Below are 25,155 nucleotides of genomic sequence, written 5' to 3'. Positions count from 1 at the left end.
GTTATTATTGTGGGTCCCTGGGACTCAAGCCTCTTCTCTGCCCGTGCTACCCCACCTGCCCAGGCAGCTGGAGTTGGTCATAAACTGGAAGGTACTGGGCAAAGAGTCCACTACACCAGCGCTGGCCATGGCCCACTCCCAAACACTTGAAGCTCGGCACCTGGGCTAAGGTCCTGAGGTCTTGAGGACCCCCCAGCATGAGCAAACCAGCAACCCCAAGCTGCCCTGGATAGAGGGGCTGCCTGCTCCTATGGCCTCTTGAGGAGGGCATTTGGGCTCCCAGTGGTCCTCATGGACTGGTGGGCTGCTCTGTGTGACTGGGCTCCTGGGCTGGTGCCTGGCTAGGGGGCTGCAGGGCTGGTACCGTCTCCTCCGGGCTGCTGCGTGGGACAAGTCAACGCCGGTCACTCCTGCTGGTTCTCCTTGCTGTGCCAGATGCCATAGCCAAAATACACCATGAGTTCTGCAAAGGTGGCACAAACCTTAGGGGCAGGTCCCAGCACTGCCACCCTGCTTGCCCTCCTCCTGCAGCCCCCTGGGGTCCTAGCCTGGCCCCCACCCACCCATCAGCAGCCAGATGGACAAGTGCAGCCAGGCCAGGTAGCTCAGGTGCAGCATGAGGAAGATGTTGAGGAGGATGCTCAGGGCGGGAGTCAGGGGCACCATGGGAACCTGAGGGACAAAGGCTGGGCTGTGCTGCAGGGAAGGGATGCTGGCGCAGGGCCTGATGTATCCGGAATCCACAGAGACATTCTCCACCTCTGGAGATTCCAGAGACAAGGGTCCCCCCGCCATGAAGAGAGAGGGGTGTGGGGCACTGGCCTCCCCCGCCCTGCAGCCCTGCTGCATCCTGCCACAGCAGAGGAGGAAGGTGTGAAGGGAGCTGGCTGGGCTGAGCATGGTGGGTGCTGGCTGGAGGAAGTACCTGAAAGATGTCCTGCCGGCGCTGTTGCTGGTGGGCCCCCAGGACTAGGAGACTGAGCAGAAACGTGGTGGAGCTGAGCAGGAGCAGCAGGGTGTAGCCCCAGGGCGGGAGGTGCAGGGCTGAGTCCCTGAAGACCAGCACGCCATCCAGGGTGATGGCCAAGGCCACCAGGACACCGAGGGCCCAAGCCACGGCGGCTCCAGGCCTGCACCCACCCAGGAAGCCGAGGTAGGGCCTCAGGGCTGGTCGCAGCTGCCCAGGCTCAGAGGCTGAGGCCTGCTCAGTGTCCACAGGGCTGCCTGGGTCCTGAGAACTGGATGGCAGGGACTTTCGGAAGCGTAGCATGATAATGCTGGTGGCCACGAAGGTGTAGGTCAGCAGTGCACAGATGCAGCGGAACTGCACTAGTGCCTCAAATTCGACCAGCAGAGCCAGAAAAGCCATGAGGAACCCGAACACCAGGATGCCCACCACGGGCACCTGCATCCGGGAGTGCATGTGCATACACCTGGAAGAAGAGACCGTCGGCAGCCATGGAATACACCATGTGTGGCAGGGCAAGGAGGCAGCTGAGCAGGACAGTGTTCATGGCTGTGACAGAGGGTGGGAGAGGGTCAGCATGGTGGAGAGGGCCAACAGGCGCTGTTGCTGGGGGCCAGGTTGTGGGTGGACCCCTGGGATCATGGGCATGAGTTTCTCTGGGCTCTGAGAACGAGCGTGAGTGTATGTGGGTGCTGGATTGCTCCCCCTCACCACCCAGGAATGGGACAGCCCAGTTTAGGTGACAGGCCCACTGGAGAATCTGATGAGGGCTGAGTCCCTCTACCTGGAAGGATCTGGAAGCACATGCCCAGAACTGACATTCTGTGTACAACTGGGAGGGGCGGTGAGTAGGTCCCTCCCACAAGCCGGGGCGGAGAGTCTAATCATTACACCTTCCTGGGCCCAGGATGCAACTGGGAGCACAGGCCCAGAGGAGATGTGTTCCCTGGAGGCTTAGGGCAGGGCCCCACCACCCTGTTCCCTCCCATCTTGCCCGGAAGTGCTCCTTACCGCAGATTGCACCAGCCACCATGATGAAGCCTGCCCAGCCCTCCTCCCCCTACCCTCCTCCCCCTCCTCCTCTTCCTCCCCCTCCTCCTCCTCCTCCCCCCTCCTCCTCCTCCCCCCTCCTCCTCCTCCCCCCTCCTCCTCCTCCCCCTCCTTCTCCTTCTCCCCCTCCTCCCTCTCCTCCTCCTCCCCCTCCTCCTCCTCCTCCCCCTCCTCCCCCTCCTCCTCCTCCCCCTCCTCCCCCTCCTCCTCCTCCCCATCCTCCTCCTCCCCCTCCTCCTCCTCCTCCCCCTCCTCCTCCTCCTCCCCCTTCTCCTCCTCCCCCTCCTTCTGCCCCTCCTCCTCTCCCTTCCCCTCCTCCTCCCCCTCCCCCTCCTCCTCTCCCTCCTCCTCCTCCTCCTCCTCCTCCTCCTGCTCTTCCTCCCGCCCCGCTGGTAGAAGGTGTCAGCGAGTGCCCAGTTAGGGTCCAGGCGGTACCATGCCACCATGAGGGTGAGGACTGTGGAGATGAGGATGTAGGCACTAGTCACCAGGCCATGCGAGATGGCGATGGCCATAGGCACTGCTCGCTTTGGGTTCTGGGCCTCTACACTTGAGGCAGCAATGACATCAAAGCCCGTAAAGGCGTAGAAGCAGGTGGCAGCCCCAGCCATGATGCCAGAGAAGCCAAAGGGTGCAAAGCCACCCTCCTCAGTGCTCCAGTTGTGCGGGCGGGCCAGGACAAACCCCAGGATGATGATGATGAAGAGAAAGATGGCCAGGTTGATGGCGGAGAAGATGTGGTTGAGCCAGGAAGAGATGTGGGCTCTGCAGGTGATGAATGCAGAAGCCAAAAGTGCGATGCCAGCAACCAAGAAGTCCGGGTACTGGGCCAGTAAGGGCACTTGCCAGATGCCCACATGGGTCTCAGTGAAGCTGCTGATTTGGTGGCTAAAGATGGCATCCACGTAGCTGCTGCAGTCACGGGCCACAGCAGCACCAACAATGAGACACTCAACGAATATGTTCCACCCAATGAGGAAGGCCCACAGCTCACCCATGGACAAGTAGGTGAACAGGTAGGCAGAGCCCCTGTGGGGTACGCGTACTGCCAACTCTGCATAGCATAGGGCTGCCAGCAGGGAGGCCACAGCAGCCACACAGAAGGACATGAGCACTGCAGGGCCAGCCATCTCCTTGGCCACGGTGCCTGTGAGCACCTAGAGGCCGAAGCCCACCATACCACCCACACCCAGCAGGGTCAGGTGCAGTGTGGTCAGGTGGCACCGTAGCGATGTCTCTGTGGTGGGCTCCTCCAGTGTCTTCAGCCGGTTCAGCTTCTGGCAGAAACGCACCAGGCTGGCTGTGCTGCACAGCCTCCGGGCCATGGTGGGCAGCTGAGATGAGCCCCAAGCCAGATGCCAGCACCTATGAGAGTCAGAGGGGAGTGACAAGCTGCCCAGCCAGGTCTTGACCAGCCTTCAGTCCTTGCTCTGACCCTGCTCTGGGGACCCAAGCCTGGACCACGGGCAGCTTAAGGGCTGGATGAGGCAGGCTCAGGGCCTGGCAGCAGCGTGGGCAGGAGGCCACAGGGAGGTATGGGGATCCCTTTGGGCCACCTCCCAGGGAAGGAAGGGTGTGTTCAGGAATGGCTCTGAAGGTGGGGAGGGGGAGCCCCAGGGAGCATGGCTAGGAAAAGTTTTAGCCTTCTGAGTTCTGAGAGCATAAGGGAAATGAGAGGCATCCCAGGAGCTGAGCCAGGCCTCCAGGACCCAGAAAAAGAACGACTCTGTGGCCCTGGGCTGTGCCCAGGTGGTGACTTGGCCTCAGACAGAGGTGTTCATCTCCCAAACCTCCTCCCTGCTGGGCTGGAGTATCCGCCCACCGCACAGGGAGTGGGGCTGCCCTGAGCCCTGTGTCTGAAGGCAAGGCTTGAACCTGCCCCTGTATCTGCACACGTTGCTGGATTCAGTTCTGCTGTGCCCTGTCGTCAGGCCCCTGAGCCTTGGCCTCCTTTCTGTCCTGAGTCTGTCCCTGATTCACCTGCTATTGCCACCACTGCTCTTCACCCACCGCCACACTGGCTGCCAGATCCAGCCCTGGGCCCTGTCTCATGGTCACACACGCACTCAGCCCGCACTGCCCACACCTCACACAGTCAAGACCAGAGTTCACCAGGTTCTGGGGAAGCCCTATGACTGTGCCCAGTTCAAAGATGAGGAAGCCCAGGACTCCAGGTAAGTGACTAGCCCAGGTCTCCAGGGTGGCCTTGGGAGGCAGGTGGAGGCTAAGGTCCAGGTCTGGGTGGGGTCTGGAGCCCACCCACTTTCCACTGCTGGAGATGCCCTCCTTGATCCCTCATCCCAACACATGGACTCCACCAGCTGGGCAACATCCAGGCCCCTTGACCCTGGGAGGGGTGGGGGCTGCGGGAGTCAGGCAAGACGCTGGTAAGATGAGGGTCTGAATGTGGCTGAGAGGCCCTGGGCAGTCCCTGACCTCTGGCACAATGGGATGGCAGTAAGCCACCCTCACCCACTGATGAAGGAGTGCCCGGCTGTGGGGAGTGTTCTGTGAATTGGCAGAACTCGTGCTGGCTGTTCTGAGCTTCCAGCCACAGACAGTGTCCTGAAAGGAGACAAGTAGAGCCCTGGGGACCACCTCCAGCGCTCCAGCTTGGGGCACCCCTAGGGCCCCTCAGACCCCAATGGCCGCCTCTCCCAGCCCAGGAGCACCTGTCAAGACTGGAGGACCCAAATGATGGCTTCCTACTTGTGGATATCTGTAAGAGGTGTCATGGACTGAGCATCTGCTCCATGCCAGTCCCTGTATCATGGGGACACATCATGTGTCTCATCACGTGACCATCACAAACCCCCTCAGGCTTATTTATTCCTGGGGCTGAGGGGTCTCTGTTCTTCTGCTCTTCCTACTCCTTTGAAAGTGGAAAGGCTGGTGTGACAGGGTGTTCTTGTTTACAACAAAATGTGGACAATCCATCCAAGCAAAGCAAAACCAAAACAGTCATCCTCTTCCCCCAAAACTCTCTCCATGTTGTCAGGTTTCTGTGTGGTTTGTGGGATAGGACGTTAGGGGCACCTGCAGGCTGTCTGGCTCAGCGGGCTGGTGACAGGGTGGTGGATTCCCAGGCAAGATGGTGCCACTTGGAGCACTCTGCCTTAGCCAGCCCTTTTCTCCCTTCTGGTATGTGGCTGACATTGTCTTGAGGAACTTCTCAGATGGTCTCCCACTTCCTGCAGGGGTGACCCCTCCCGCACCTCACTCCTGTGTGACCTAAACATAACTGAGCAGAGCTCCTTGTCCTGAAACACCTTCACAGAAACCCAGAAAAATGCATTTCCAACCAAGAGGCCTGGGCAGTTGTGTAACAGGAGTTCCCCCAAGGCCTGACCGACGGCCACCTGAGAGTGTGCAGGGTTTCAGAGCACTGACTTTTTATCCACCCAGAGAGGGGCTCTCACCACACCCCCTTCACTGGCACCAACATCCAAGGGGTACGTGTGGCCAAGCATGGTCGATGCAGTAAATGGTAAACTTTCAGGGATGTGGGTGTGTCAAGTGCTGGACCCCCACGAGCAAGGCAATTGCATAGAGCAACACATGAAGACGCAGTGAAGAGAACGCGCCAAAAATACAAGATGAAGAGAGAACCCTTCCCGCCTCATGCTACACAGCCAGGAGCACCCTGTCACCACACCCAGCAAAGACATCACAAGGAAACTATAGACCAACATCTTTTATGACTATAGATGCAGAATTGTTCAATTGAATACCAGCAAATTAAATCCAGCAACATATAAAAAGGACCAAGGGGGATTTATCCCAGAAATGCAAGACATGACAATCAGTCAATGTAATGTGCCATACTAATGGAATAAAGGAGAAGAACCACATGATCATCTCAACAGACACAGAAAAAAAACAGTCAACAAACCTGGAATAGAAGGGACCACCCTCAAAGACTGACGAAGACCATCCACGAAAAGCCCTTGGCTGCTGTGCTCAGTGGAGAGACACTGAAAGTTTTCCCTTTGCTCAGGAACAACATCGGAGGTCCTCTCTCCACTTGTATCCAACACTTTACTGGGGGCTCTGGCCATGGCAATTAGGTAAGAACATGAAATAAAAGGAATCCAGATTGGAAAGGGAGGAGTAAAACTATCTCTAGCCTCAGAGGACGTGATCTTATGTTAGAAAACCCTAAGAGGTCCACACAAAAAATATTAGAAGTAATAAACCAGTTCAGCAAATGTACTGGATACAAGATCAATATACAAAAATCAGGTGTATTTCTGTACACTAGCAATGAACTATCCAGAAACGAAATTAAGAAAACAACTCTGCTTACACGGCACCAAAAAGAATAAGTTTATGTATAAATATAGCAAGAATAAATTTACCAAAAGAAATGCAAGACTTCTACACTGAAAACTACTAAACATCATTGAAAAGAAGTAAAGACCTATGTGAGTGGAAAGACATCCCACATTCACGGACTGGAAAACTTAATTTGTCAAAATGGCAATACTCCCCAAATTGGTCTGCAGATTCTGTGCAGTCCCTATCAAAATCCCAACTCCCCGATTTGCAGCAATTATCAAGTTGATCCTGAAATTCGTATGGAGATACAAGGGGCCCAGAAGAGCCAGAACCATTTTGAAAAAGAACAAAGTTGGAGGGCTTACACATTCTGATTGCTAAACCAACTACAAAGCTACAGTAATCAAGACAGTGTGTTACAGAAATAAGGAATGGAATAGAATTAAGAGTCCAAAAATATGGACAATTAATTTTTAAAGTTTATGGCCAATTTGAATTTATGGCCAATTGATTTTTAAAAAATAGACTTTCTGTTAATTATCAAGAATAAAGTCAGGTGGGGCCGGCCCGGTGGCGCAGCGGTTAAGTTTGCACGTTCTGCTTCTTGGTGGCCCGGAGTTCCCCAGTTCGGATCCTGGGTGCGGATATGGCCCGCTTGGCAAGCCATGCTGTGGTAGGCGTTCCACATATAAAGTAGAGGAAGATGGGCACAGATGTTAGCTCAGGGCCAGTCTTCCTCAGCAAAAAGAGAGGATCGGCAGTACTTAGCTCAGGGCTAATCTTCCTCAAAACAAAACAAAACAAAACAAAACAAAACAAAAAAGAATAAATTCAGGTAGAGTTTCCATACACCCCAGGCCCTACACATACACAGCCTTCTCCACTGTCAACATCCCCCACTAGATTGGTACATTTGTTATAATTGATGAACCTATATTGACACGTCATTATCATTAAAGTCCATAGTCTACATTAGGGCTCACTCTTGGTATAGGATGTTCCATGGGTTTGACAAATGTATAATGACGTGTGCACACTACTACAGTAAGCCCTAAAAATCCTCTGTGCTTCACCTCTTCATCCCTCCTCCCCACTGACCCCTGGCAACCACTGATCTTCTCACTGTCTCCACAGTTTGGCCTTTCCAGAAGGTCATAGAGTTGGAATCGAATCATACAGTATGTAGCTTTTTCAGATTGGCTCCTTTCACTTAGTAATATGCACTTAAGTTTCTCCATGTCTTTTCATGGCTTGATAGCTCATTTCTTTTTAGCGCTCAATAATATTCCATCGTCTGGATGAACCACAATTATTTATCCATTCACCTACTGAAGGACATCCTGGTTGCTTCCAAGTTTTGCCAATTATGAATGAAGCTGCTGTAAACATCCATGTGCAGGTTTTTGTGTGGACAGAAGTTTCCAACTCATTTGGGTAAATGCAAGGAGTGTGGTTGCTGATTCATAGGATAAAACTATGTTCAGTTTTGTAAGAAACTTTCAAACTGTCTTCCAAACTTGCTGGGCCATACTGCATTGCCACCAGCAATGAATGAGTGTTCCTGTTGCTCTGCATCCTCAGCAACATTAAGTGTTGTCAGTGTACTGGATTTCTGCCATTCTAACAGGTGTGTACTGGCATCTCATTGTTGTTTTAATTTGAAATTCACTAATCATACAGGAAGTAAAGCATCTTTTATAGGCTTATTTGCCAACTGAATGTCTTCTTTGGTGGGCTGTCTGTTTAGATCTTTTGCCCATTTTTAATTGGGTTGTTGGTTTTCTTATTGTTGGTTTTTAAGGATTCTTTGTACATTTTGGATAATAATCCTTTATCAGCTTTGTATTGTACAAATATTTTCTCCTAGCCTATGCCTGATCTTTTTATTCTCTTTATGGCCAGTTGATGTTTGACAAGTGCCAAAACAATTCAGTGGAGGAAAGAATAGTGTTTTCAACACACCGTGCTGCAACAATTGGATATCCACGTTCACAAGTGGGCAGTAAAAATGCTAAGTCATACTCTTACCTCACACCTCACACATACAAAAATTAACTCAAAATGGATGAAATACCTAAATCTAAGAGCTAAAACTATACACACACATCTTGGAGATATTGTGGGTTCAGTTCCAGACCACTGTAATAGAATGAAAGTCACAATAAAGTGAGTCTCATGAATTTTTTGGTTTTCCAGTGCATATAAAAGTTATGTTTATACTATGCTCTAGTCTATTAAGTGTGCAATGGCCTTGTGTCTAAAAAACATACATACATTAATTAAAGAATACCTCATTGCAAAAAAATGCTAACTGTCCTCTGAGCCTTCAGTGAGTAGTAATCTTTATGCTGTTGGAGGGTGTTGCCTCCATGTTGATGGCTGCTGACTTATCACAGTGGTGGTTGCTGTAGGTTGGGTCGATTGTCACAATGTTTTAAAATAAGCCAACAATGAAGGTTGCCACCTCAATGGACTCTTCCTTTTGTAAATGATCTCTCTGTAGCATGCAATACCATCTGATAGCATTTTACCCAGACTAGAACTTCTTTCAAAATTGGAGTCAGGTCTCTCAAACACTGTCACTGCTTTATCAACTAAGTTTATGTAATATTCTAAATCTTTTATTGTCATTTCAACAATCTTCACCAGGAGTAGATTCCATCTCAAGAAAGTTCTTTCTTTGCTCATCCATAGGAAGCAACTTCTCATCTGTTAAAGTTTGATCATGAGATTGCAGCAATTGCATCTTCAGGCTCCACTTCTAATTCTAGTTCTCTTGCTCTTCCCACCACATCTGCAGTTACTTCCTCCACTGAAGTCTTGAACCCCTCAAAGTCATCCATGAGGGTTGGAATCCACTTCTTAGAAACTTCTGTTCCTGTTGATATTTTGACCTCTTCCCATGTTCTTAATGGCATCTAGAATGGTGAATCCTTTCCAGAAGGTTTTCAATTTACTTTGCCCAGATCCATCAGAGGAATCGCTATCTATGGCAGCTATAGCCTTATGAAATGTATGTCTTAAATAATGAGACTTGAAAGTCAGAATTACTCCTTGATCCATGATCAAAATGACTGCCCAGAACTTGTAGAATGGATATTGTGTTAACAGGTATGAAATCAATATCAAACTCATTGTATCTCTCCACCAGAGCTCTTGGGTGATGAGGTGCATTGTCAATGAGTAGTATTTTGAAAGAAATCTTTTTTCTGAGCAGCAGATCTCAACAATAGGCTGAAGATATTCAGTAAAGAGTGAGGGAAACAGATGTGCTGTCATCCAGGCTTTGTTGTTCCATTTATGGAGCACAGCAGAGTAGATTCAGCACCAATCTTAAGGGCCCTAGGATTTTCAGAATGGTAAATGGGCAATGGCTTCAACTTAAAGTCATCAGCTGCATTAGCCCCTAACAAGAGAGTCAGCCTGTCCTTTGAAGCTTTGAAGCCAGGCCTTGACTTCTCTTCTCTAGCTGTGAAAATCGTAGATGGCATCTTCTTCCAATGTTACTCTATTTCACCTATATTTAAAAATCTGTTGTTTAGAGTAACCGTCTTCATTAATGATCTCAGCTAGATCTTCTGGAGAACTAGCTTCAGCTTCTCCATCAGCACTTGCTGCTTCCTCTTGCACTTTCATGTTATGGAGATGGCTTCGTTCCTTAAACTTTATGAAACATCTTCTGCTAGCTTCAACCTTTTCTTCTGCAGTTTCCTCACATCTCAGCCTTCATAGACTTGAAGAGAGTTAGGGCCTGGCTCTGGATTAGGCTTTGGCTTAATGGAATGTCATGGCTGGTTGATTAGTGGGTGTGTGACAGAAGGCAACCCATGCTCTCGTGGAGACCAGAGACACTATTTTCACTACACCATCCTTACTGCTTGTGCAATGAAGCTCTTTACTCTCTCTGATTATTTTGGGGAGTGAACATTTTGGATCAGGAGGGCCACATCATCTGTGCCCTCCCCAGGGATGCCTCCTGCATCCTTGTTAAAGATTTATTCTCAGCCTGGAAGGTTGCCGCCAGGTCCTTCCTTAAAAAGGCTCATTGGATTGAGTCACTAATGGAATAAATACACAAATGGAGATCCTACTCATCAATGGCCAGACGATGGCCTTTTGACTTGGAAAAACGTCTATATTCGAAAAATATTTTAGAAAGCTCTTATCACAAGCAGATGTCTTATGGATATTTGTGGGAAGATCAAATTGAAAAGAAAATTTTAAAAATATAATGACTGGCCTGAGGGAATCACTTAATAAAATGAAAGAACAGAAGTCCAACTTATAACAAAGATTAAAAAGCAAATTTAAGGGAAATTCCCCTTCTCCTCCCTCCTCTGCTCCCCTGTACCCCCAGCTCCCTGTCCCTGACCCTCTGGAAGATCTGGTGGGTCTCTGGGCCCCTGGTTTTAACTCCTCTTCTCAAGACTTAGCTCCTCAGCCACTCTCCTCAGATCCTAAAACCCCAACTCCTCCAGACAGCATCCAGCTGCCCATCTTCACTGTCCTCTCTTTAGGAGACTCACAGGGGCCCTCAGGCCTCACCCCCAAGCTAGGGGCACACAGGTCACTGGTGTAAATGCTGAAGCCAGGAAGTGAATTCAGTGGAAGCAGCCAGGAAAGGCAGGAAGGCTAGTTTGCTGCCCCTTCCAAGTCCTCCTGCTTTCCAGGGCTCTGTCATCAGGCTCTGCCGGCATCAGGCAGTCCATGCAGGGTTCACTGTGGATGTGCCCTGGACCTCCGCTGCAGACAGTTCATGTCCCCTGGACACAGCCCATCTATTAAATTATAAACCTCTCCTGCCTCCATGGTCAGAAGATCCCACTAAATTTAGAGAGGACTCAGAAAGGTTAGTGGCTATTCATAACCCCACCCACGGAGATCGTGGCTGGCTGCTAAGGGGGTTCTTCCAGCCCAGGATTACACTGTAGTTAGCAGACAGGCCAGGGGGCCCCCTCACAGGGGAAATAGAGCGCCAGACCCTCTCCCAGGCCCTCCTGAAAATGATCAGGAAGGGGCTCTGCCTGAGGCTGATACTCAAGGATGAATAGGAGCCATTTTAGAGGCATTTCCTCCAAAAGTTAATGGGTCAAAAATTGAATTATGCACTCAGAATGAGGAACATCCAAAAGCCTTTGTTGAACACATTGTACAAACTTTTCAAAGACGCAGTGCATTGAACCTGGAAGCCCCAGAGCACAGGAATCTCTTAATTTCTGCTTTAGTAGGAAATTTTCTTCCTGACATAAAAAAATAAATTCCAAACAGTGTGGTTGTTTGGTTTGGGCAGCCAGTAAGTGTAATAATGGAGAGTGCTACACAGTTCTTTGAAAATAGCAGAAGAGTGAAAGAAAAAATGAGTTAAAGGCAACTCATCTCACTTTCCAACTTGAATCTCTAGAGAAGAAAACTGTAACTGAGAGTCACTGACGCCACTCAGAGGGCTCCCTATTCGCCTCCAGACACTTGCAGTTCTCGCAGGAAACCAGGGCATTGGGAAGAGATTGTGCTGCTCTTAAGAGGAGGAAAATTAAAAAAAATACCCCTGTTGGCCCCAGCACCCCCAGAAGGCTCGTATTTCTCCTCTGAGGGACATTTCCCCCTTAAATGATGGGGTCAGCTGATCCTCAGTCGCTCCCCTGAGTCACCATTAAACTTAAAATAGAGGATCGGGAACCAGATTTCTTAAGAGACACTGGTGTGACTTTCTCTACTCTCCCTTCAGAGGGTTTATGTCTACCCGTCCCCTCTGATTCTGTTCAAGCTGTTGGAGTCTCTGGGCAGCCTATTTCATGGCCCAGATCCCAGCCCACTGCAACATCTTCAGCCCCTTAGCACTCACCCTGCCTCTCTACTCTCCCACTGCTCACCAGGAAACATTTTTGTCAGAGATTTATTTTGTAAATTTTATGCCACTATAAATTGTAATGAGAAGGTATTTTTATTTCCCTGTCCTCAGACCAAACCCCAAGTCTCCTACTTTCCTTACTAGAGACTTATCTGATTTAAATTCTTCTGAAGAGGAGGAATCTTTAAATGAAGTCCCCATTAGTCTTTGGACTACACATGCAAATGAAGAGGAATTGTTACTGAGTGCAGAACCCGTGCACATTACTTGGAAGAAGAATCAACCGTTTCCATCATAACCCAAAACCCACTCTCCAGAGATGCAGAGAGAAGAATTGAAAATATAACAGACCCCCTTCTGCAACAGGCTGGACTAGTTCTTACTTCTTTCCCCTGCAATCCTCCAATCTGGCCAGTGAAAAAAGAAGCTGAATTTGACTCAGACGGGAACCAAATCCATAGAAGCCCTCAGAGCCATAGAGTCCTGTATTCCTCAGCATCCTTGGCCCCTCATCCAGCTGTCATTCTGAGCTCAGCTCCTGCTGGTGCAGCCTGGGTGACAAGAGTTGACCTTGCTCAGCTCTCTTGTCAATCCCACTGCAGCCTGACTCACAAGTTCATTCTGCATTTACATTTAAAGGAAGGCCATTCATGTGGACTCGCCTTCCTCAGGGATATTGTGAGTCCCTCTCATATTTTCCCCAATCCTGCAGCCCACCTGGATTCTGTAGCCTTCACTCAAGGCTCCGCTCCTGTTCAGTATGTGGATGACCTTCTACTCTGTAATCAGAGTAAACAGGGAGCCCTTACAGATCCCTCACTCTCCTCAAGGCACGAGCTGCTCGAGGCCATAAAGCCTCCAGACCTGAACCTCAGTGGGTGCAGATGACTGGGACCTACTCAGGACAGGAGCCATGTCAAGGCTTTCAACAGCTCACCCCAAATGCCTTGAGTCCATTTTGTCCACCCCTCTCCCCACAATGAAGAAACAGCTCCGTAAGCATCTAGGGGCAGCTGGTTACTGCCCCAGTGGATTCCTGATTCCACAGCCCTTGATAACCCTCTGTGTGCTCTTCTCTCAGACATCACCCCACAGCCTATTTCCCGGCCTTCAGATCCATGAAACTCCTGTGAAGCCTTAAAATTACCTTTGTCCACACCCCTGGTTCTCTACTTACCTGCTTTTGACAAACCTTTTCATCTATACTGCCATGAAAATAATGGAATAGCTGCACACATTCTAGGACAGTCTTTGCCCCTCAGACGTGTCCTATAGCATATTTCTCATGCCAACTAGACCCTGTGGCATCAGGTATGCCCCATGCTTACCTGTGGTGGCCACAGCTGCCACCCTGACTGACAAAGCCAGTACTCTAATGTTAGGCTTTCCCAGTCATCTCTGTGTTCCCCAGGCTGTGTCTGCTCTTTTCCAAGTTCACAGGACACACCTCTCTACAGGGCACAGACACCGATGAGCAGGCTCTTTTGATTAACCCTTCCTTCATCTTACATCCTGTAATACCTTGAATCCAGCTACCTTATTACCCCTCCCTGATGATGGAGAGCCCCACTCCATCCCACGTGATTGCCTTGCAACATAGAAATGGTCTCAAAGCCGCAAGAGGATCCCTTAGACATCCCTTTAGACAACCCAGACTTACTTCCGTTTTGTGACGGCTCCTGTACATGGAGTTTCCGGGGAAACATAATAACTGGTTATGCCACAATTTCCCCACCTGAAATGCTTGAAGCTTGCTCCTTGCCCACTGTAAAATCACCCACGCTGCTGGATCATAGCTCTCACTAGAGCCTGCACATGAGCAAAAGGGAAAACTGCCACTCTGTACACGGACTCCACATATGCTTTTGGAGTCTGCCATGCTGTGTGCACAGTTTGGAAATCCCCTGGAATCTTTCTTTTTCCTTCTTCTTCTCCCCCAGTACATAGTTGTGTACTCTAGTTATAGGTCCTTCTAGTTGTGGCATGTGGGGCACTGCTTCAGCATGGCCTGAAGAGCAGTGCCACATCCTCGCCCAGGATCCAAACTGGTGAACCACTGGACCACTGAAGCAGAGAATGTGAACTAAAACGTGGGGCCAGACCAGGAAATCCCCTGGATTCTTAACTTCTACTGGAACTTCTATAGCTAATGGACACTTAATTCTATTACAAGCTCTTTACCTCCCATCTCAAATTTCCATTTCCCCATCCAATTTTTAAACCTGACTTTATCACTGACTGATATTATTAATTTTCAGGCAAATTTGCCAGAATCTGAAAAAGAGAATTGAATACAAAGGGTACCAAACAATGATCACATGGGTTAGACACTGGGCCAAGGAACTTCCTGTAGCTCCTTTTCCTTTGACTTTTTGTCTTGCACTTATCTCCCACCAAATGGGACATATGTGCAGATGGGGGATAGTCAAGGAACTAAAAGACAATTGGTATTCCCTGGCAGCCACAAAATTTCTGACCCCATTATTTCCCAGTGCATGACTTGCAAGTCTCACCAAGATTCTGGGGAAAATCAGTGTACCCCAGGAAGTCCTCCCAGCCCCACACTGCCTTGTGTGGCACTCCAAATGGACTTTACAGCCTTGTCCCAGCTTTAGGCTGTTCTCACTGTTTGGTGATCGTCTGCGTGGTTAGTGGATGCACTGAGTGCTATCCGACTAGATGTGCAGAGGCCACAACAGTGGGACAGAAACTAACAACTGCGGTTGTTCCTTGTTCTGGCGTTCTTTTATGGATTGAAGCAGAGCGAGGAGCTCATTTTACTGTAGAGATAAACCACTTGCTTGAAGAAACTCTGGGGCACTCATTAAAATTTCATTACCCACATCATCCTCAATCATCAGGGCAAGTGGAACATAAAAATCTAGACATCGAAAGGACTTTAGGAAAGGTCTGTTAAGAAACTGGACTCAAATGGCCAGAAGCTCAGCCCTTGGCCCTTGTAAAGATCCAGAATAATCCAAGTAGGAGATGTGGATTGACTTCTTTTGGATGCCCGATGCCTACTGGCATCTCTAATGCTTCCCTTCCTGGATTAGGTGAATATTATGGGAACTCAAGTGAAAAATTTGAAACTTGACAAGCTGTAGACAAAATTTAACTAGTCTACTTGAAGTATATGATCAACAGGTAAAAGAGGCGTGGCCCCCACCTTGTGACAACACTTACCATCCCTTTGGACCAGGACATCGGGTTTACATCAAGGTCTTTAGAAGAAAAAATGCACCGTCACCTCACTGGGAAGGGCCTTATGAAGTCCTACTGATCACTTACACTGCCATCAAAATAAAGGAAAAATCTTCCTGGATGCTTGCAAACCACATCAAAACAGACCCAGAACTTCACTTTCAGGACAACTGGGAGACAGTCTCCACAGGTGACCTTAAACTAAGGATTTCCAGGGCCAATACCCAGGCCCCAGAAGCAGCCAGCCTCATCAAATAGACAGCTTTTCCCAAGACCATGGGTCAAGAAACATACTTTTCATCTATTTTTCCCACTTGCTTTTAAAGTTCCCTACACACATACACACACCAATACTTTTCCTATTAATATATTAATATATGTTAATTAATATATATTCCTTTTAATCATTTATTAGAAAACTGACTGGAAAGCACTGGTCTCTATCTGTCCACTTCCCCTCTCTAAGTTTCCACTATGGACTCTTTTCTAAGCTGTGTCTTGCTCTCACCAACCCTCTTTTTCTCTTCAGGTTGAGCACAAACCAAACTCCCCCTTATGCCAGTTTATCAACCCATGGCCATGCTAACTAATCAATCTGACAACTGATTATGTCAATAGATAGATAGTACAGAAGAACCTGAACTGGGCTCTATTCCATATAAATGCCTGGTGGACTAAGTACAGGAGATGGATAAATGACAGGGTATGGTGCCCAGGACAAAGAAAACATCACTCTGCCTCTTCTCCTGGTGAGTCTTGTGGGCTCCAGAAAACCTCTAGAGCAGCTCCAGGACTGTCCCTTGCCTGGATTAAGACAATAGGTGAAAGGTGTTCCCTTTGCATTGAAAGTAAACATGACATTGTACCTTACCTGAGTGACATAGTAGGGAAATATTGCAATCAAACTCTGCGGTTTGAGTCCACAGGTGGCATCTTGCAACCTCTCAAGGAAATTGCAAGTGACTCTAACACTACTCCCTTTGGTGCAAACATTTGCCCAAGAACCAAATGTTCTGGATGGCTTATGAGCCACCCTTGTCCAATTTGGGGTATTGCGGGTGCCCACATGGTTAAGCTGCCCAATACCACAAACTACATATGAGTGGATCCAAACTCTGGACTCACTTGGTCAGGTGGCAGGACCAGCCTTTATAGCTGCCTGAATCAGACTGCAGGCCTCCTGTACCAGCTACTCTGCATCTGTTCTGCTCCCCCAGATTGACAGGAGCACATGGAAAATGGAGATGTTTACGCACTAACAGTGCCAGTGGCAAAGGTCATGGAACACTCCAGACTCTGGGAACTACTGGCACAGTTCTAACTTTGTATACAAACCACACTGGCCTTTTTATTTCATGTGGCAACAAAATTCATATATAGTTCCCAGCTGACTGGTCAGGACGAAGTGGACTTGAACACCTGGCCCTTCTGCCTTTAGATACTCCACCCTAAATGCCAGCCACATTGCAAACTTGGGCTCCTTTGTTCATAAGATTGTGCCACATGAACGTGCCAGTTGAGAAGTCACAGAGAATCTGCTTGTGTATCACAACTTCAAGTTCTTTTCAGCATCAAGGGTCTTATTCCCCAGCTTTGGAGTTTACAAGTTGGTAAAGGTGGTCTTAAATCTCTCCATGATAGTGGAACAAGAGTTCAGCAACACTCTGGCAGATCAGAATTGGCTGCCCCAAAATGTGTATCTTTGGCTTGATTATTTTTAAGGACAAAAGACTCTGAAAGAAATTTTGACCTCCTCCCTAAATGCCTAAAAGAATTCAAGATAGAAGGCCTGTCCCCTGGAAAAGCCATGTCCATATATAACTCTGGGTGTAATAGACTGGGAGGATCCTTGTTAAGCCCATTTTTATCAAAGTTATCTCTCTCCCTCTCTCTCTCACCCTCTCTCACTCTCATCACACTGTCTATAGATGGCCCAGTAAACATTTATCAAACATTTGCTTTTCTATCTCCATGTAAATTGCCTTCCTCCCCTTTAAAGTTCCAAACCACGACCCCCAACACGCTCCTTTGTCCTAAGGTTGTTACAGGCTCTTAACATCAGTTAAGATATCAGTTCCCCCACATTGAACCCAGCATATACAGTGTAAAACTAAAACCCACCACCCCCTTCCCTGCTTCTCTAGCTCCACTCACATGTAAACATCTGTTTCTTTAAACTTTGACTCTTTGAGCCTTACAACTAAATGGGAGTTACAAATTGCTAAAAGCCAAGGTGGCCTGGAGTTGGAGGCACACTGAAATTTAGCTAATCATGTGTCCTTGAAGTTTGCCAGGAAAGCCGCTGTCTCAAGAACATCAAGGAGCGGAGGCCTCCTAGACCCCAACTCCTTGACTCCTGGTGCTGGAACCCACCTCAAAGAGGAAGACAAGACAATGGCAAAGGACGCCCACCTTCCATCCTCCTATCTCACCATCCCCCTGCCTCACTGCAAGCAGCCTCTCAAGGCCAAACGCAGGCTGGTGGGAAAATGCCAAACTGCACAAGCTTCATGCACCACCTCCCCTACCCGAAACCCCAAATAAAACTCCCTACCTGTTCCTCATCGGGGAGCTAGCAATTTTTGAGGCCTGAGCCCTTGCTTTGCTCCCTGTGCTTGGCATAGTAAAAACCTTTCCTCTTCCACTCAAGACTCTGTTCTCATTATTTGGATTGGCACCGGGTTCAGAGACCGAACTTTCGGTTACAAGGTGAAGATGGTATTTAAGGTAGTGGCTTCTGCCATTTTGGTGAGTTATTCAGGTTTGCTGGGTTTCTCCTACATATACATGTTTTTAAACTTTGATTTTCCTTGGTTATTCTGTCTCATGTCAATTTAATTCTTAGACCAGCCAGAAATGCCTAGAGGGTAGAGGAATAGGTTTTCTTCCCCTACACCAACATGCAAACTTTGAACATACTCCAGTGAGAGGTTAACAGCCTAGCCTCTGTGGGTCTCCAAAATTGACCTACTCTGGACACACCAACTGCCAACAAGGAGGAGCTTGTGCAAGTGTCAGTTAAAAATGTTGCTTTTATGTGAACCAAACAGGGCAAGTGGTATCTAACTTCCATCTATAAAGAGAAGATTCACATTTTCCATCAGATGAATGAAGCTCATCCATTTCATTGGACTGACTTATTCCCAGGATCAGGAACTGGTTTAATGGTGTGTGAGCTCCCATCCCTTCCTATCTGCTTGTTCATCCTCATTCTAATCCATGTTCTTTTCTCCCTTTGCTCATTTCTTACCACCCGGCTACTAGCTCATTTTCTCTCTGCACAGTCACCAGCTCAGCTTTTAATATGTGAATCTTCCAGGGAAGCTTCAGAGGAGGGAACTGATACATTCAGGCCAGGCCACCCCAAGATGTGCCACTCTGGTATGCGGGTCATTTCAAGCTGAAGACAATCAAGACTCAGAAGACTCTTGAAGAATATTTGACCTTCCCCCAAATTACCCAAAAGATTTTAAGATAAAAGGACCTGTTCTGGGAAGGAAATTTTGTCATAGATAATTCTGGGTGTGGTTGGCAGGAAGGCATCTAGCAAGGGCCATTTTATCAAAAGATCTCTTTCAGGAGGCTGGCCCCGTGGCCGAGTGGTTAAGTCGGTGTGCTCCGCTGCAGGCTGCCCAGTGTTTCATTGGTTCAAATCCTGGGCAAGGACATGGCACTGCTCATCAAACCACGCTGAGGCAGCGTCCCACATGCTACAACTAGAAGGACCCACAACGAAGAATATACAACTATGTACTGGAGGGCTTTGGGGAGAAAAAGGAAAAAATAAAATCTTTAAAAAAAATCTCTTTCAGGTCCCATTGTCTATAGATGGGACAACACAAACATTTGTTTACCAAATATGAACTCTTTTCATCTTCCTGTGACTTGCCTTCTCCCCTTTTGAAGTCTCAGGTCTCTATCTCCCTCTCCTTAGTCCAGAAGGACGTATGCACCTCATTTTGCCTGACTGTCTTTGGAATTTTTCCCACTTATTTGAATTCCCTGTGTACACATATTAAACTTTGATTTGCTCCTCCTGACAGACCTTGTATCATTTTTTTTTTTTTGGAAGATTAACCCTGAGCTCACATCTGCCACCAATCCTCCTCTTTTAGCTGAGGAAGACTGGCCCTGAGCTAACATCCATTCCCCTCTTCCTCTACTTTATTTGTGAGACACCTACCACAGCATGGCTTTGCCAAGTGGTGCCATGTCCGCACCTGGGGTCCGAACCGGCGCAACCCAGGCTGCCAAAGTGAAATGTGCGCAATTAACTGCTGCGCCACAGGGCCAGCCCCCCTTATATCATTTTTAATTCTTGCCCAGCCATAAGAACCAGAAGGGGAAAGGAATTCTCCCTCTTCCTTACATTGTCAATTTATAAAAAATGCAATATCTGCAAAGTGCAATAACATGAGGTATGCCTATAATACTCATGGTGACTTTGTCAAATTACCATTTGTTAAGTAGAGCCCCGGGAGTATTGGATGTGAGCCTGGGTTCAACAAAAGACCACCAAGGAGTTGAAACAGAGAAGTTTGTTACTCACAGGTCCTGGAGAAGATGCACAGCCACCTCGATGGGCCACACTGGGAGGGTAAGGCAGAGGGCAGGCAGAGAGCAGGGCAGGACCTGGGGCATATGCCTTTACTGGGGTTCAGAGGTGGAGTGTTTTGGGGTTCCTGCCTAAGTCTGCATCGGTCAATTCAAGCCAAAAAGGACAAGTTTTTGGTAAGCTTCTTGGGGTCTTATCTAAGGGGCGCACAGGGCCAAGGCCCTGGGAGGTGGGGAGAATGCTTCTCACAAGGGCAGTTGCAGGAATCATATCAGGAACTGACATGTACTTGTGACTCTGCCGGTGGTTATCTAGGGTGCACACTCTTGGGAGGGGCTAGTGTCACTTCAAGGCCCATGCAGACTTCTTGGCCACACAAAATGGATGCCGAGGCAGCAATGTTATGGAGAAGTTTAGCTAAACTCCCAAAAAACTCTCAGAAGAAATCAGTACTAAATCTTCATGACTGCAGATTAGACAAGTGTTTCCTTCTTTCCTTTTTTATGTTTATTGAGGTAACATTGGTTTATAACATTGTATGAGAATCACGGGTGCAGCATTAGACTGCAGCATCTGTATACACTACAGCGTGTGCACCACAGAAAGTGTAGTTTCCATCCATCACCATATAATTGACCCCCTTCACCCATTTTGCCCTCCTCCTGATCACTGTGGCAGCATCCAAACTGCATAAACAGTATGTAACTATATAATAACTCACACTAACCTCTGTGTTCTCCTTTCATAAAAGTTGGTTTTGAGGCTTCTCTTATTGGTCATTGCACAGCATGAAACTGTTGGGGAGGAAGACATTTCCTCTACCCACTCTAGGTCCTTCTGGCTGGGCTACGAATTAAATTCACATGAGACAGAATAATAGGAGAAAATTAAACAAAGCTTTATAACATGTATACATGAGAGAGGCTCAGGAAAACTGAGGACCTCACCAAAATGGTGGAAGCTCTCACCTTAAATATCACCCTCAGCTAAAGGCAAAGGAGGATGTTGGGGTGGGGGGAGTCAGTTATGGGAGGTTACTGGAAAAGCACAGTAAACAGGGGTAAGGTTATATGCAGATTCAAGTCCTTGCCTTCTGCATTGATAAGAGTTTCTAGAGATAAGTTCCCCCTCCCTTCTTCCTGGTACAGAGAGGGAGACACCTTTACAGATGGAGATTTTCTTTACAAATGTAAATGTCTCATACAAAGGGTAACTTCTACTTTTCAGAGTTTCTCTCATATCTGCAGCTTTTAAAAGTTACCAGCCCAAAATAATGCTCTTGCTAAAGAGACATATCTTGGGGTGGCCAATTCCAGTCCCCCACAAAATCAACCTGCTCAAAAAAAATTTTTTACGGGTGAATTTTCCAAGTGTAGAGGAAAAATATCTTCTATTACCTGGCAGGTAAAAGGAAGCTTCTGGATTAGAAGAAATTTTTGCATTTCTTTATTTAGCAAAGGCTTTGTCTTTAAAAAGAAAAATACCATGATTAATACTTTCAGAAGAGCTATTCAGCCATTGTTTGTTGGTATAATAGGATCTTCTCAAGTCGAAATGCCTAAATATGATTTTAAGAGTTCATAGTACTCAGTTGAACCAAATAAATTAAGAAACTTCAGGTGGGGGGAGGTAGTGATGAGTTGGTGTGAATTTAACCTAAAAGAACTTACACTGACCTTCTCTGAGACAATATTGGCCATTCCAGGTACTTCCCCTTTGTTAGAAGGGTTTGTGCCTCAAGATGAATTTATTGGAAATCCCAGCAACAAAAATTTTGATTAAAATCCTACTTTCTGCATCTCAGAGCCTCATCACAAAGTTGAGAAACTTCTGGAGAATTTGTCCTGCCTCGAAGGGCAATTTTTCTTCTGGCTCAGTATTGTGGTTTGATTGGAACCAGAATTAGCCTATTGGCTGTGAATTAGCCCCTTGTCTTTCACGGACTAATGGGGAGGCTAGAAGCAGAATTTCTAGGCTTCCAGACCATCACTCTCGTGAGCTAGGAGATTACAGTGCTGGGTTAGGGAATCAGAAAGAACTTGAAGTAGTCTGAGATTTCTGAACTGTAATGTGACCATAATTGCATGATGGGAAAATAATACCCATGCTTAAAGTGATCTAGGTCATGACGTGGCCATTTTGACTGCCTGTTTCATTTTTATTCTGGTTCTCTCTCTCCTTGAGTGAGCTCTAGTGGTAGGTGTAAGGAATTTGTCCATTTCATCTGTGTTGTCAAATTTATTAGTGCTGAGTCATTCATAATATTCCTTTACCCTGTCAATATATTAGTATTAGTAGTGACATCCTCTTTTTCATTCCTTATTTTGGTAATGTGTGTCTTCTCTTTCTCTGAATCAATTTGGCTAGTGGTTTATGAATGTGATTCTTCAGCTCAAAGAACTATTAACATGTCAGGTTCATTTTTGCCCACTGCCTGGAAAGCCAGACACTGAGGCGACAAGATTGCAGCAGAGAAAGTGTTTAATCACAAGGCAGCCATGTGAGGAAGCAGGAACATGAGCCTCAAATCCCCTTTTGTGAACATAGGGACTCCGGGATATTTACGGGGTAGGGGTCAAGGTGGTCAGAAATGTGGAGACAGGTGACTGGAGGTGAGGAGAGGCGAGGTAACTGATGATCTGTGCAAGCGTGGTCAGACTCCATGCCTCTCCATAGGACACATGCTCACAAAATGGAAGCATGAGCAGGATCTGAGGGTGGAGTTTTTAGCCTCTTGATGTCAAAAGGTCACCTATCAGACATGTGCATGGGGCCAGGTGATGAGTTGGTGGTCTCAACCCAGATGGAGTGGACAAAGGGGTTCTCATTCCTGAATAACAACTCAATTTCCCATTACCATGGTGACCTAGGCTCCAGGGAGATGTTATCTATGGGAACCTAGTGGGAGTCAGATAGCATATTGCCTGAACAGCAATGGGTGAGTTAAACAGCTAAAAGCTATAATCAGTAATTGCAAAAATGAAAAAGCTTTTCAGTTCCTAGCTAGTTAATGATCAATGGTTAACTCTTAGCTGGTTTCAGAACCAGGTTTTGGTTTCATTGAGTTTTCTCCTTTTTTTCCTCTCTCTGTTTTCTGTTTAGTTTATTTCTGCTCCATATTATTTCCTTTTTCCCTGCATAATTTGGATACTTGCTCTTTTTCTAGTTTCTGAAGGTGAAAGCTTAGGTCATTGATTTTGAAACTTTTTTTTTTTTTTAAGATTTTATTTTTTTCCTTTTTCTCCCCAAAGCCCCCCAGTACATAGTTGTATGTTCTTCGTTGTGGGTCCTTCTAGTTGTGGCATGTGGGACGCTGCCTCAGCGTGGTTTGATGAGCAGTGCCATGTCCGCGCCCAGGATTCGAACTGACGAAACACTGGGCCACCTGCAGCGGAGCGCGCGAACTTAACCACTCGGCCACGGGGCCAGCCCCTGATTTTGAAACTTTTGAATGACTTTCTGTGTCTGTGTTCATGAAGGATACTGATCTGCGTTACCTTAGACTGTCATTGGTTTGGATACCAGGGTGATGCTGGCCTCATAGAGTGAGTTGGAAAGTGTTCCTTTCTCTTCTATTTTCTGGAAGACTTCTATAGGTCATTGGTTTTAGATGTAACTTTTTCCGATATGAGTGTTTTGTATCTGTTTCCCCTTAAGCACTGCTTTAGCTGCATCCCACAAATTTTGGTATGTCATGTTTTCATTTTCATTCCAGTCAAAATACTTTCTAATTTCCCTTCTACTAGTTTCCAAATATTTGGCAATTTTTCAACTGTCTTTGTGTTACTGATTTCTAATATAATTCCAACATTCAAAAAACATATTTTGTAGTATTTGAATTTTTTATTAAGATGTTTATTAACAGGGGCTTGCAGTTTGTTGAGTTTTTTGAAATTATCAAGTTGTAAAGTTTTATCACAAATTAAAAATGAGGTTCTTAATGAGCCAGCCCTGATGCCTCGTGGTTAAAGTTTGGCGCACTCCACTTTGATGGCCACATTTGGTTCCCAGGCGTGGAACCACACCACTCATCAGTCAGTAGCCATGCTGTGGTGGTGGCACACACAGAAGAAATAGAAGGACTTACAACTGGAATATACAACTACATACCAGGGCTTTGGGGAGAAAAGAAAAAAGAGGAAGATTAGCAACAGGTATTAGCTCAGGGACAATTTTTCCCAGGGAAAATAAAATAAGATTCTTAAAAACCTAAGTTGACTACATATGAAACAATTGAAAAACCTTTAGTATTGAGAAAAATTAGACTTTAAAGAAACACACATTTGTCATTACAAGAAGAGACATCTTTACATAAAATAATAAAAGTCCTCTGTTGCATAGATAATGCAGATGGTTGTAGTTATCTGGTCAAGAGGAAAGAAACAAACCCTTGAGGTCTTCCGCTCCGATCTTCTGTTCGGTTCTTGGTGCTGGAATGTCATCTTCATCTCTTTGTGTTGGATGACTACAGATATGGTGGAGGTGGTAAGCCTGCGTCTACGCACCCGCCCTGCTTAGCCCTGGGATGGGGGTTCTCAGCTGGGGGGCAGCTGCTTTTGTCTCCTGGCCATCTTGTGGTCTAGGGATTTCTTGGCCTCTGTGTTGGTCATTGAAGGTGCGGTGGTGCTGACATTGAGGTGTCTGCTTACAGTAGGTCTCCTGTCCTTGATCTTCCTGATCTGTGTGGCCATCCTCTCTGGGCTGTCTTTGGTGAGGAGGGTCCCTGCAGCACGGTCTATATCCTGATACAGCTTCTGTCTACTGGTCTGCCTTGTTCTCCTGCACCCTGGGTGTCAGTCCCCTCCATCACTTCTCGCTGCACAGGAGGGCTGGAACACTGTGGTTGTCACCCGTAGGGTCTCTGCATGTAGCAAGGTGGGGACTGTGGCCTGCGTGGGGCCTGGCCTTCAGGAGCACTCTCTGATCCCTTGTTCTTTCCCATTCTCACTCTTCTGGTGGTTCTGCTGGGGGGTGTGGGGGCCCCTGTGACATGAACAGCGGCTGTGCTGGCTCCGGGCTGCTGCACATTTACTGTCTGCACTGCAGCTCTGCCAGGCCTGTCATGTTTGCTGCCTCTGCCCCCTTCTCCCTCAGTAGCATCAGACTGCACAGTCTCCCCATCTCCTGCACTGCAAAGGTGCTCGCTGGGCTTCCTCCTCTGTGGTGATGCACAGAGTTCATTGACCTTATGGTTTTCTTATTTAAGAGATCAGAGACCACTGAAGCTCCTATTGAGGTCCCGGGATGGGAGCA

General features: G+C 47.4%; 1 protein-coding gene across 1 annotated transcript; it reads right to left on the bottom strand.

Annotated features, from left to right (window-relative positions):
* Positions 1-404: 404 nt before the first annotated feature.
* LOC106847112 (cationic amino acid transporter 4-like) lies at positions 405-3,147 on the bottom strand. Its single transcript, XM_070516815.1, has 4 exons — positions 2,453-3,147; positions 926-1,433; positions 564-696; positions 405-463 (listed from the first exon to the last, which is right to left on the bottom strand). The coding sequence occupies exons 1-4, from the start codon at positions 3,145-3,147 to the stop codon at positions 405-407; spliced, it is 1,395 nt and encodes a 464-aa protein (XP_070372916.1).
* Positions 3,148-25,155: the final 22,008 nt, after the last annotated feature.

The sequence above is a fragment of the Equus asinus genome, chromosome 8 (assembly GCF_041296235.1).
Source record: "Equus asinus isolate D_3611 breed Donkey chromosome 8, EquAss-T2T_v2, whole genome shotgun sequence".
NCBI lineage: Eukaryota > Metazoa > Chordata > Mammalia > Perissodactyla > Equidae > Equus > Equus asinus.
Note: the sequence above shows the minus strand (reverse complement) of the source record. Positions and strands in the feature narration are given on the sequence as shown.